This window comes from Astatotilapia calliptera, chromosome 11 (assembly GCF_900246225.1).
Source record: "Astatotilapia calliptera chromosome 11, fAstCal1.2, whole genome shotgun sequence".
Classification (NCBI taxonomy): domain Eukaryota; kingdom Metazoa; phylum Chordata; class Actinopteri; order Cichliformes; family Cichlidae; genus Astatotilapia; species Astatotilapia calliptera.
The window spans coordinates 7,842,760-7,855,824 of record NC_039312.1 but is presented as its reverse complement, the minus strand read 5'-3'; the positions used below and the strand labels follow the sequence as shown (position 1 = coordinate 7,855,824).

The following is a 13,065-nucleotide window of genomic DNA, read 5'->3' as shown; positions in this document are numbered from 1 at the left end:
TACGTGGCACTGACACAACCAAGTTATTTCAATCTTTCAATAATGAAACTTATGTGCAAGTTCAGTAAGGAAGATTATTCAGTATTCACTCTTCTGCCTGCATTCCTGGGTGTTTGGGCTGCTAGTCTAGTCTTCATATTACTTCATTGTCGGGTCTCCACTGCTTCATCTCTGCCACCACCAGGATTTAGGCCCTGGGTAGGTCCTGTCCTACTTTGTATCACTTTTGGACTATGCTCTGCTAATGTAGCTTCCTCGGAGTCTAATTGCTGAAAATTTTATTACTATGAATTAAGTTCAGTTCTTTCAAATTTTCTCTCCTCATTGAAAACTGTCAGGACTAAAAACTGACTAACTCCTGTTAACTGATATTATAAATAGCAATAGGTGTGAACTGCATCATCCATGTACAGTTGTGAATGTCTTGTATTACCTGGTCTTCATCTTTTCTGGACCCTATTGGATTACAGTTATTCTTTACAATTTACTGTTTGTGTTTATCTCATTTTTGCACGTCCTGCCTTCTTGGTCTTCAACTTCTACACCAAGACGTGACATGAGTGTTGAGACAAGGCTATTCAGACCCAAAGGATGGGGAGGAGCTGTCCACTGTGACTTGGGTGCTGAAACACTGTGTCCAAGTGGAGGTGCAGACACACGCGTGCATTTTCAGGTACATAAACAAACAAACAGAGTTGTCTCTCTTTCTCCTTTCATCTGTCTTTCATACACGTCCGCAACAAAACATGCCGAAACTTTGGAAAAGACGTGTGACCTGGAACGGCCCTTGGCCATCAGCCGGCAGACAGGTTTAAGCTTCCTCGCATTTTGTGCAGCTATTGTTTCTCTTCCCACCTCCCTTTGTTTCTTTTGCTCTTTTCTCTGCTGCCCTCCATCCCCACTCGCAGTGAGGTAAATGGCTGCTGAAAAGATAATGGAATGTCTGCCGGCCTGGCCTGGACTCTCCATCTTCTACGGCTCTGACACCACATTGGGAAATTAAAAGAGGGGAGGGGGAGTGAAGGGAGGCTGGAGGATAGAGAAGAGAAACAGAGAGATAGAGGGACAGAAGAAGAATAAGGGAAAGGCTGACTACTCGTGTGTGTGTGTGTGTGTGTGTGTGTGTGTGTGTGTGTGTGTGTGTGTGTGTGTGTGTGTGTGTGTGTGTGTGCATCAGCGATCAGGGTCAGTACATGGCACTGAGCTCAAGGGCTCTTAGAAGAGATAGAGGGATCAAGAACGAGGGGCTAAGTGGCCCGGGACTAAAAGTGTAATCAGTTTTCTGACTGTAGCAGACGACCCAACGCTGACCGCTGTAGGGCCATCCAGTTGGATGGAGATGGGAAACAACAATAATCTTCCTCCAAAAACAACTTCAGTGTTGTCTATTCCACATAATCAGCATTCACAATTCACCAGGGAGGCAGTTTGTGATGGAGGGCAGCTTTAGAAGCTGCAAACATGTAACCCGGATCTAAAACACCTCTTGAGAGGGAAAAAAAATAATTAAAATCTGGGAACTAACATAAACCCTTAAACCTCCAACTCACAGAGTCCTTGTGATCTCCGCTGAGGCTTGTGTAGGCGACCCTGTAGCTCTCCACGTTGGGGTCTTCCAGCTCCCACGAAGCCTCTAAGCTCTGGGTGGTCTCGTCACTCAGCTGAAGGTTTCTCACAGCCTGACGTGCCGCTGAGACACCACATCACAGATTCGCTGTTACTGTACCAAATTACTCTAGATATTATTTCTCAAAAAATTAGGCTTGGCTCAAACTTTATTTTCTTCACACTGTAAAAATATCAGGGGGAAAAAGCCAGCGTGAAAGTTTCAGTTTCAGCTCGACACACTGTGATTTGGGGTGCTAAAGAAAAGTATTCTCACAAGCACTCACAAAATGCTTTTGTTTAGCTTATATGATGCATCCTTAAAGCACTAACTATGATTTTTTTTCTTCTTTCTTAAACAAAGGCAACCTGCTGGTGTTTAGTCGGCTGCTTTGAACTGTGCTTTTTAGAGGGCCACTTGGATTTTTAAACAAAGCAGATGTGCTGTGTGAAACTTTCTAGGACAGTGGGCAAAAACTTAAGTAAAGGAGACATGTTGCTTTTGTAAGCTTTTGAAGCCACAAGACTCAATTAGCTGTAGTCTGCTTCTAAAACAACAAAAACCCATTCCAGATGGCCTTTGGTCACCTTTGAGAAGCCAGAATCTGAACTCCAGTCTCTGGATGAAGCCAACTTGGTAAACACACTTATATAAATTCAAACTTCTAGGAGAGACTCTTATCAGCATTTCAACTTTCTCTTTAAAATGAACAGTTTCAACATTTCTTTTTCTAATTACTCGGTAATTTTGCTTTTGCTTCTTGAAAATAAATAAGCAACAATGGCCAAAAATCTGCTACAAGGACTAAGAGAACTACGTTTTCACTTTGGCAACATAGGCCTGCACTGGCAGCTAGTGGAGCCTTTCGCATTAAAATGGAAATTGCCTTCCTTGACAGATGCCTTGGCTTGAGCCATGATTAAAATTTGGCCAGTCTCTTTGCAGGGATAGTTTTTCAGAAAAAGTACCAAGTGAAATTAGCCTTCTGTCCACTGGACACATGCTAGCAAAAAAATTAAAGCAACTGCTTTTAAGTTTCATGGCACAGTTGTACCTAAGACTAGCTGACCTGGTTTTTGCTGACATTTTGAAGCTTTACAGAAAGCCAGCTCAGACGCTTCTTACCTGTGGTTTTGGTAGAAGTTGTTGTTGTCTGTGTGGGCACTGGGGAAATACAAAGAGGACAAATCAGATAATTGGATTCAAACTCTGCTCAACAACTCTTTGTGTCGATAAGTAAGCCAATTAGACAGGAATACGTAACAAATCACTGATGGTAAAATAGATTTTCTTCTCCTGAGATAAGCTGAGACAAACAAATCAATGCAAATGTGTTCATGCAGTGCTTTGCTTTGACTCAGAAATGCTCATTTTCTTATCCTAAATGCACATGTGATTGCACTGATCTGTTATAATAAGCAGACAGCAGTGCTCTATCAGGAGGAATTACATCTCAAGGAAAGCCGTGAGCCTTACTATTGTCAAGTTTAATATTGATTAGATAAAGCAAAAACTCACAGCTCTGTGAGTTAAACAACCTCGTCACACTTACATGTGGTTTGAGTGACAAAGACTGTGTCGCTCTCAGACTTGTCTTTGAATATGGCCGTCAGCATAACTTCATACTCAGTGGAGGGACTGAGGCCGGTCAGTGTGTATCTGTTATCACTTCCACTCAAGACCACCTACAGGAAAGAAACAAACCTCATATTAGATCTGATTTCCAACAGCGCGGTCTCTCCAAACTTTAGAGACGTGATGGCTGATAGTTTCCAAAAATGTCAGATTTGTTGTTCTATAACTTTGTTCAGACAAAACAAAAAATATAGACAGTACTTTCAGCAGTATTGTTACTGAAGCAATTACAGTTAAGTGATAAACTCACTTAAAAACCTTAAGTGATTTGTGTTTTTATTTGCTGCTATATTTGCTAGAACAAGTTGAATCTGAAAAATTTTGTAAGTTCAAATATTGCAAAACAGCAAGAATGTTATCAAACAGTCTGATGATGTTATTAATACTCTAATGAAAAACTCCAGGCTGTCAAATTCCAAGGTCGTGACTGAGTTTTAGGAGAGAAAGCCGCTGAAAACCTAAAATAATAAGTCATCTCATAATTTCTGCAGGTAGAGGGAGAAACAGCAGGAAATGGTAGTGCAGGTGGTAATGAAGCAGGTATGCATGGAGATTACATGTAGTATTTTCATTGTTATGTTGAACAAAACAAAAATAACATGAGCATAAGTCTTACTGGATTACATGTTTCCTATGATATAACTATCACAGGTGTGTGTGGTTTCCTACGAACACAAAATGCTTCCAGTTGGACTTGCTGCATCTGCACTAGTCCAAAGAACCACTACAAATTGTTTTATACAGGAAAAAATCAGACCCCAAGGTACACACAAAGAGGTCAACAAGAGTACAGCACACTTCTACCGAGAGAAACCCTGAAATTAGTATTTGCTCCAGATGGCTCAATAACCAGATTATGCGGAGGTATTTGTTTCTTTGCAAAACCCTCCGAGGTACAGTTGCATGCAGATTTTACCAACGGGGGCAATTTGTGCTTTCCCTGAAGCAAGTGTATTGTTTATGAGTCATTGTCTCCCTTTCCTTTTTACATCTTCTTCCATTTAATGTAAAATTTTCTGTTTTATTTTATTGTTTCCTGAGACTCATGCAGATACGTTTTTGAAAAAAGAAAAGACAACTTAAAAAGAAAGATATCAAATTATCATAAAGTTTTTGTATGGATAACATTTCACTCTGTGCTGTATGCATTATGTCTAATCCCCTCTCAGATGTAACAATACCGAGAAAATCGATGAAGGATGTAAATGTGTGTGTGTGTGTGTGTGTGTGCCAGCACACGGAGTATGTGGGTGAGAAACAGAGAAAAGCTGCATGTATCCCTTTCTCTAGTCTGGCGGTATTACCAGCCCACCTCTCCAGCTCCCCAGAGTGTTATTTTCAGCTTCGATGACTCTCAGCAAAACACACAAACACACACACAGACACACACTCTAAGGGCTCTATCGCTGCCTTGCAGCTGTCTCTAAACCCCAGATCATAGTAATAAAACACCCTAGCCATTAATTTCTAGATTTATTCAGCCTTTATTTATACTCAACCAAGCCAGAGGTTTTACCAGCTACCGGTAGTGTAGTTAAGCTTCTGTGTAAGTCTATAGGAGACAGACTGCTCTTTATCAATGTGCATGGAGTGGAGCTACTGCTTCCTCTTAAAAAGAGATAATGACTGGACTCCAGGCTAAATGAAATCCATGCAGATTATTTTCTTCAGATGCTTAATAATATGTTTTGTTTGCATAATAACACTGCAAGCTTAACCTTGTGATTCTATGCTGTTGGATGCTTGACTCTTACTGATCTAAAACACATGCAGTACTGTGCAAAAGTCTGAAGCCAGCCTTTATTTCTTTATATTTTGCTACCAAGAAGCCAAACTTTCTTATACATTTTTAAAGATTCCCAAAGAGCTATTAGTACAAAACCTGGGATAAAATATCTTGGGATGGCGTGCAGTCCCAAGATATTTAGGAAACTGAAAAAGTGGCAAAAGAAGAAGTGGTAGGCTGATGAAGAGTATTTGAAAGTCCTGCATTTAACAAATAGGAGAAAATTCATCTGACACAGGACCTGAGAGATGCCTCTGCCACTTCAGCTGACCTGAAGGGCCAGAACTGGGATAAAGAACTGGGATGAAAATGAGAAGCAACAGGTCTGAAATCTTTTGTTCATATTGTCATCAACATGTCAAGGTCAGGAGAGACGTACGTGTATCTGCAACTACAAACAAGTGGAGACTGTGTAATGCTTTGGGAGCTGAATTTTAGCCAGTGATGCAATTATGAGCGCAGAAAAGTACAGTCAGACTTTGATTCACCAGCCAAAGCCATCTGGAAACACTGATTGGCAAACACTTCATTTTTCCACATGACAATGATCCCAAACGCAGACCCAGAGCAGTAAAAATATACTTGATAGCTCTTCATAATAATATCATACTTTTAAGCATTAGTAAGGTATTAGTAAAGTTTTAGCAAGTGTTTAATTCATATTTTATTTATCATCATTCCTCCTTAGTATACTGCTGTGCATGGTGTAGCATGCACTGCTAGTAACTAATAATAATCATAGTAATAATAATATATCTGTATTTACAAATGGCAATGCGGCATAAATAATGAATTAAACGCTTACTAATACCTTAATAATTATTAGTGTGACATTATTGTAAAATGCTACTGTATACTTATACAGAAAAGCCGACAGTGGAGTCTTATCTGTCATGGATTGGTCTCCCCAGAGCCTGGACGTCAACATTACTAAAGTATTTTCCTAACAAAATATAGAAAAAGGAGGATGGCTCAAGACTTTTGCACAGTGCTGTACCTTCTGTATTTTAGTGGAACTAACCTCTTTTGTGTTGCCACCATCGAATGGTGTCCAGGAGAGTCTGTAGAGAATAATGTCACTGGCTGAGTGATCCCAGCTGACCTTAAAGCTGTCCGTGCGGACCTCACTGGAGTGTAGATTCAGAGGACCAGGAACTGGAGCTGAAAGACAGAAAAGCTGAGACTCTTTTTCCCCTCCTTTTTTCTCATGTGTTAATATTCACATAAATTCAATAATATTTTCAATTCTGCCCCGATTACACTGTAAGTTTATGAAACTTTTTTGCTGGGCCAATTTATAACATAACTGTCAGTTCAGCAAAATGTTCTCGGAAAAGCACCGTCGCACCGTTTTGGTGTGAACCTACCGCTTCCCACTCAAACAGCTGAAACGTGCCATTGCATTTTCGTTAGTTCATAAAGCCCCCTTTCTGAAAACTGGTCCATTAAACAAACTTTGCCAGGAGATAAATAAAAAATGCAAACAGTCCTTTTAAAGTGGATAGTTTAATAGTTGCTTGCCAGACGCATTTCTTTGAGCTGACTCAGCGCTGGAGCCCAACTGCTTGTTGCAAAGGGATATTCCAACAAATCAATATCTGTTAGCGTGACGGAATAGTCAGGGACAGTGAAATGACCTTTTAATGTGACTGGGCTATTATGCTGAGGTGTAAATGTGATGGGCAGGTTGCCAAAATAGCAAAAGGACCACTGAGGGTAATAAAATTCACCACTGTTTGGCACTATAAGAGAAATGGTTTGCCTTTTAATGATATTGATAGAACTATTTTCTGGAGATTGAGGCTAAATTGTCCTCAACAGAGATGTTGGGAAACAAGAATACAGAAAACAAAAATTTGTTCTCCACTGGTGACGGCGACTCGCAAAAGTCAAAAGCCAGTTTCTTACTGGTGGTGAACGCATCGGTGAGCGGTTCTGATTCGCCCTCGTTGTACAGGGCAAAAATTGCCACTGAGTACTCCGTCAAAGACGTCAGCTCACCGAGGTCATAAGAACTCACTGAACCAACCTCCACCTGCAGGAAACACAGAGAAACATCATGTAGCCACAGACAAACCCACTGCTATGCCTCTTAAACAGAGAACAAGATAAACACTACTAACTTGAAAGACAGCAAGTCTACTAAGACTCAATGTAGGGATATTTTTCAAGTCTTCATCTATGATATTCATAACACAGAACATTTCCAGAAGACTAAGCTTTATCAGTATCGTAAACTGCAGTATCTGTAAATTTTCCATTCATATGATTATTGTTAGGCTTTTAGCCCTTTATTATTCGACTGTTCATCCCTTTCTCATTTCTTTTTTTCTAATTTCTTATTTAATCTTGGCACTCAGAAACAAAATTCCCAAAACATGAAAGAAAAAAAAAAAACGGTCACACGTCACCTCGTCTGTGACTAGTCCGTCTGTCTTGTCCCACATGATGCGGTAACCATTAACTCCACCAGGTGCGGGGTCCCAGCTGATGTGGGCCGAGTTGTGGGTAATGTCAGAAAACTGGAGGTTGCTGGGAGGACTCAGTGGTACTGGAGGGGGAGAGACAGAAAGCTCAGGCTGATCAGGCGTTAAACCCTGGCTGTGAAAAAAAAGGAAGCCCATGCCAAAGACTGAGTCTAACTTTGGAGCAAAAATGAGCATGTGTTCAGCCTTGTATAAAAGTAGTTTTGGTATTTTTTGGACATATTAACTGCTTGTGGTGTGATTTCTTTTTACCTCACCCATTTAAATTAATATTAAGTATAAAGCTGTTGGTGATGGGTGGGTGCTGCTAGCTGCTTGTTAGGCTTCATGTGAACTAATCAGGTTCCACCTTTAAGCAACCGGCATGAGTAACGGGCAGAACAATTACATTCTCTTCCACTAGAGGGCAATACAACTACCATCTAGTAGTAGTTGTACTGCCACTAGCAGTTGGGTTGCCAACTGCCAGTGAAAACAGAAGAAGGCAAAGACGAAATTACGTAATAGTCATGCCGTGAGTGAGACGACACAGCCAGATAGTAGTCGATAAATATTTGAAAAGCAAAAGTAGTCAATCTGACCCGGGTCATGGAGAAGGCCCTAGCATGAGTAGTGGTCAGAAGAAAGAAAAAATGGTATACTGGTGACAAACCGAGCCAATTCCACTATTCCTGGTGCACGAGGAAAAATTATAAATATGCTTTTTGTGCTGTGTGATTTTTCTAATGTGAAATATGTGCCGTGGCTCCAAATGGTTGGAAAACAATGAAGTAGTCTGCGTACACGGAGTGGACATGGTATGGACGTCTGTTCACAATGATTAAGTGACTAAATTAGACATCAGTCAAAGACACTTGGATTTAATTTCTTTATTACAATAAATAGGCAAATTTTTCTTATTTTGTAAGAGACAATCAGAGCAGACTATTATCATATGTGGAAAGAAGGTCAGCTGTCTACAGTTATTGCCGCATAACAACTATGAGCTTTGACCTTGGAGAAAACATCACTGTTTCAGCCATTTTTACCAGCTTCATGAGAACCAGTCTGAGTTTTTGAGATTAAGGACACTTTTTATGAAGAACACATATGATCCAGTTTTCTCTTTTACAATGTTTGAATGTCTGACTATTGGGTTATTTGAATTTTTATTAATTTTAATAAAAAAGGCTAAGAATTAAAAACTGTTTGGGTGTGCATTACTCACATGTGGTTTCCTGGTTTGTAACAGGTTCACTGGCCTCCTCGCCGAACATGGCATAAACAGTGACGGTGTATTCGGTGTGAGGGATCAACCCATCCAGCTCCAGCTCCGTCACTGCATCTGACACCCTTATCTAGGGACAAAAAGAAACTTCAGGATTTAAAACAAAACTTTGGCTGTCATGTTAGCAAATTCCAGGTTTACAACTTTGAACTAAATAAACAATTCATCCTCCCCTTATTTTATTATTTTTTGTTACTACCTCTTTCTCATCCAAGTCATCTGTCAGAGGTGCATAAAGCAGCATGTAGCCAGAGACTCCATCCGCACTGTTCCATTTTATTTTCATGGTGTTGTGACTCACATCAAACAGCTGGAGGCCGGTGACTGTGGGAAGAGCCACTACATGCATACACACACAGCATACACACACATCGCGACACAGCAAACAACTAAATAACATGGCAAATTTCAATAAAGGAGGAATCACATGAATGTATTTTTGTAATAACTATAAACATCAGGGTATACTGCTTAAGGTGGATTTGACCTTTAAGCATAAAATTCTTTATTGCTGTATTAGTTACTGCTGTGCAAAGTATTGAGCCAACCATATATTTTTAATATATATTAATATATTTATCCAAGCTTTCCAGCTTTCTTCTTTAAGACATCTTCAAGTTCTCTCCAGGCTTCTCGAAGGACATTCAAAGCTCTTCTTTCCATCTGTCAGAGGTATTTAAATGATGTTGTATGTCCCTCTGACAGATTATTATTATCTGACGAGATGTTCAAATACTGCTTCAACAATGTTGACGTCTGGGCTCTGGGAAGGCCAATCCATGACAGATAGTACTCCACTGTGGAGTATATATAAGAATACAGTAGCATTTTACAATAATGTCACACTATTAAGCTTTATTAATATTATTAGTAAGATATTAGCAAGTACTTAATTCATCATTCATATTGGAATGATGATATGATATATAAATGATGAATTAAGAACTTGCTAAAGCTTTACTAATACCTTAATAATGTGATATTATTATGAAGTCCTTACAAGCATATTTTTTTACTGCTTTGGCAGTGTGTTTGGGATCATTGTCATGTGGGAAAATGAAGCCTTTGCCAATCAGTCTGTCCAGATTGTATTTCATGGTGAACAAAAATCTGACTGTGGATTTCTGCATTAATAATTGTATCAGTTTTGACAAGATCTCCAACATCGCTGAAATGCAGTGAAAAAGCAACCGAAATGCATCTCTAAGGTCCTGTGCTGGACATTTTCCTTTTTCGTACTCACATGAACTTCAGATACTGTTAATCTGCTTTACTTTCTTTCTATAGTTTTAGATAGAAAGATAGAAAAACTTTGAAAGACCTATAGAGAGCCTGGAGAATTATTCTTCAAGACTGAACCCTTTTTAAAAAATGATAGGAAAACTCCTTGGAAGCAGAATATAAAGAAATAGCTCAAGACTTTTGCACAGCACTGTAAGTGCATTTTCAATATGTCTGGCTTCTGCAGCTGTAACTTTTTAAGCCATTGTTATTAAATTGTGTTCTGAGTGTGGAGCCTTATAAGCACACTTATGTGTGTTTGCAAGAATAAACTTACGCGTTGTTTCTGATCCTCTCAGAGCTGCACTCGCCTTGTTTGCATACACAGCAAACACCGCCAGTTGGTACTCAGTGAGGGAGCTAAGATGCTGTAACACCACTGAAGACTCACTCCCGACCACTACAGCCTGCAGGGGTGCAGGAGGGTCAGTCAGGGAAGTAAGAGAATATGAAAGATGGAAAAGAAGGTGTGAAGAGTTGGAGGGGATAGAATGGCATGAAAAATGGTAATTGAGGCAATAAATAGGGAGACATAAAAATGAAAAACAGAAGTGAGGAAAGCGAGATAAAACCAGGAAAGAAAGGAGAGATTGGAAGAGAATGGGAAAGGAAGAAGGAAACAATCGATTCATTGAATGGGATAAAGCACAAACGCTTAAAACTTGAAGAATATTTTTCTTTTTCATTGTGAACTAAAAGGATGACAGTTGTGATAAAGATTAGGCCCACGGTGAGCCAGCTGGAAAGGTCTCTTTACATGAGGCTCCAGAACATCTGGTCTCTGTAAACCCAGCTAAGTGAGAGATTTAATGGCTTCTGTGGTCAAATGTTCTGGAAAAATCAAGCAGGTGCCTGGTTCCAGCAACAGTATCATTTCTAGTGAGCCGTCATAACCTGCAAAGATATTCTGGGGAGAAGCGAATAGAGAGATGAAAGTGAGAGGTATGGATGGGCGATAGCACTGACGCCTCGAGGAAAAACTGATCTCAAACTATAAACCTGCCCGATCCTTGATAACTCCCCCTGGTGTCATAAATATTATGGAAAAGTACATTTTGCCCACCTCACACTCCTACTGACTGTAGGATTTTTTAGCTGCTGCTTATCCTTCAGCACATCTGTATCCAAAGCTGAACAGAGTGAGAGAGTCATGTCCATGGAATAAAATGGATATTTCTTGATTTTATGTTGTGATAAATATATCACGACATAAAATATGTTGACTTCCTCAGCTCTGGCTGGTTTGATGTGTGGTTTTCAGCAAATAATACACTATTTACCTCCTGTGGATCTCCTGGGTCTCTTCCCTGAGTGGGATAATAAACAACTCTGTATTTCTCTACATTTCCGGGGGCATGGCTCCATGAAACCCGAAAGCTTTGGGCCGTGATGTCTGATGTCACTAGGTTAAGTGGCATTCCCGTTGTCTCTGGTATATGTTCTGAAAGACAAAAAGGACAGGCCAACAGGCTGCCTCAGATTGGATATAACTTTGAAGTGCAAATCCCATTAAGTCAGATCAAATGAACATTTGATCTGACTTAATAGTGTCCTGTTAAACAGTTCCTATAGGCCATCGAACTTCTTTTTTTTTTTTACATACACAAGGTTTGATTCATAGTAAACAAATTTACTTTGTAACTAGACTTTAACTCTGACTTTTTATCATTTGGTCATTTATTGATACACAACTAGTCAAAGTGAGGATACTATTTGTTTAACAACTCTTTTCCTTTATGCTTTACTCCTCATGACACAGAGTTCCTACTAGTATTCTTGTTTGCATGTTAGTAAGGTTTCTTCAGTTTTCCAATTTGCTCTTACTCTGCTTGATGTCTTTGTCCTGCTGCTCCACCTGTTTGCACACTGTTTTTGTTAGCCCCCCTACAATAGAGCTCATGATGTTAAAGTCAGCCACATTGTAGACGTGATTGCTCTCCGGTTGTGAGGCGATGGAGCGCAGCTCATTCTCGTCAGCATTCTTTACACCTGGAAAAATACATGAGTACTCACATGAGTACAGTATCCACATGAATACACAAAAAAGAATGGCAAGTCCTGTCAAAAGCATGACAAACCAACTGATGCCAATTCAACGCTAAATCTATAAAAAGGTTGCCCAATAATTAGAAGCCTTGATGGGAAATGTGCAAAAATATGAAAAAGTGAGTCTTGCATCTGGACAAATAATGAGGCTTAAGTATGCCTCAATGTTGCATTGGATTATAAAATTAGAAAAAAACAAGGAAACATTTAACTGGGAGATTTGTCAGGGGAAACACTAGAGTCTCTCTTGTCCTTTCTCTATAGCGATGATGAAATGAACCAAAAATTTCAGATTCAGCAACTTTTAGTTCAAATCTTGAGTAATTTGTCATAACTGTGCCTTTTCTCCCTGTTTCCCTTCCTTAGTAATGACTTCTTGACAGCCACCATTTCAAAGTGACCATTAATGATGAGGTTACAGTGAACACTAGATGGATCTGTTGAAGGGCTGTCTTTTTTTTGTTTTGTTTTGGTTTTTTTTTAGCCCTGCCACTTCTTTTTAAAATGCGCAAGTACAAGAACAGGATTGCAACTGAATGAAAAAGCACCCAATGTCCAAAGAAAAAAACTTTAATGGACCAGAAAGCCTGGAGACCTACTGCTCATAAACACAAAAAGAAAAACAAACCTGGCTACTTGGAATCACAATATAACGATATATGGGGTGAATCAATACTTTTACTGCTCTAAGTACCAATTATTTTGTTGTGTTTTTGAGTAGCGGCAGCATGCATTTTAATATAACAAATGCACCTTAGTAACCAAGCTAGCTAGCTAACCAGCCTTAGCTAACAACACCTTTCTGCCACATATTTTCATGTAAATCATGTCCAGAATGAAAAATAAAAACAAAAAAGTTGACACTAGCTAGAATGTTAAGCTCCAGCCTTAAAAACAGTAGTCCAAAAACTAAGGTCTGCCACTGTGGAGATAAGTTAAAAATATGATCTGTAGTTTA

The 13,065-nt window shown here is 39.5% G+C and overlaps 1 protein-coding gene across 6 annotated transcripts in view; it reads right to left on the bottom strand.

Annotated features, from left to right (window-relative positions):
• col14a1a (collagen, type XIV, alpha 1a) overlaps positions 1-13,065 on the bottom strand; it is a 172,395-nt gene that overhangs the window by 113,310 nt on the left and 46,020 nt on the right. For all 6 annotated transcript variants that reach the window (XM_026185062.1, XM_026185063.1, XM_026185064.1 and 3 more), the window contains 11 exons: positions 11,886-12,050; positions 11,342-11,502; positions 10,339-10,468; positions 8,980-9,119; positions 8,721-8,850; positions 7,439-7,578; positions 6,936-7,062; positions 6,049-6,188; positions 3,159-3,291; positions 2,732-2,770; positions 1,551-1,690 (listed from right to left, as the gene is read on the bottom strand). In XM_026185062.1, coding sequence (XP_026040847.1) covers positions 1,551-1,690; positions 2,732-2,770; positions 3,159-3,291; positions 6,049-6,188; positions 6,936-7,062; positions 7,439-7,578; positions 8,721-8,850; positions 8,980-9,119; positions 10,339-10,468; positions 11,342-11,502; positions 11,886-12,050 — 1,445 coding nt within the window. The remainder of the gene's footprint in view (positions 1-1,550; positions 1,691-2,731; positions 2,771-3,158; positions 3,292-6,048; positions 6,189-6,935; positions 7,063-7,438; positions 7,579-8,720; positions 8,851-8,979; positions 9,120-10,338; positions 10,469-11,341; positions 11,503-11,885; positions 12,051-13,065) is intronic.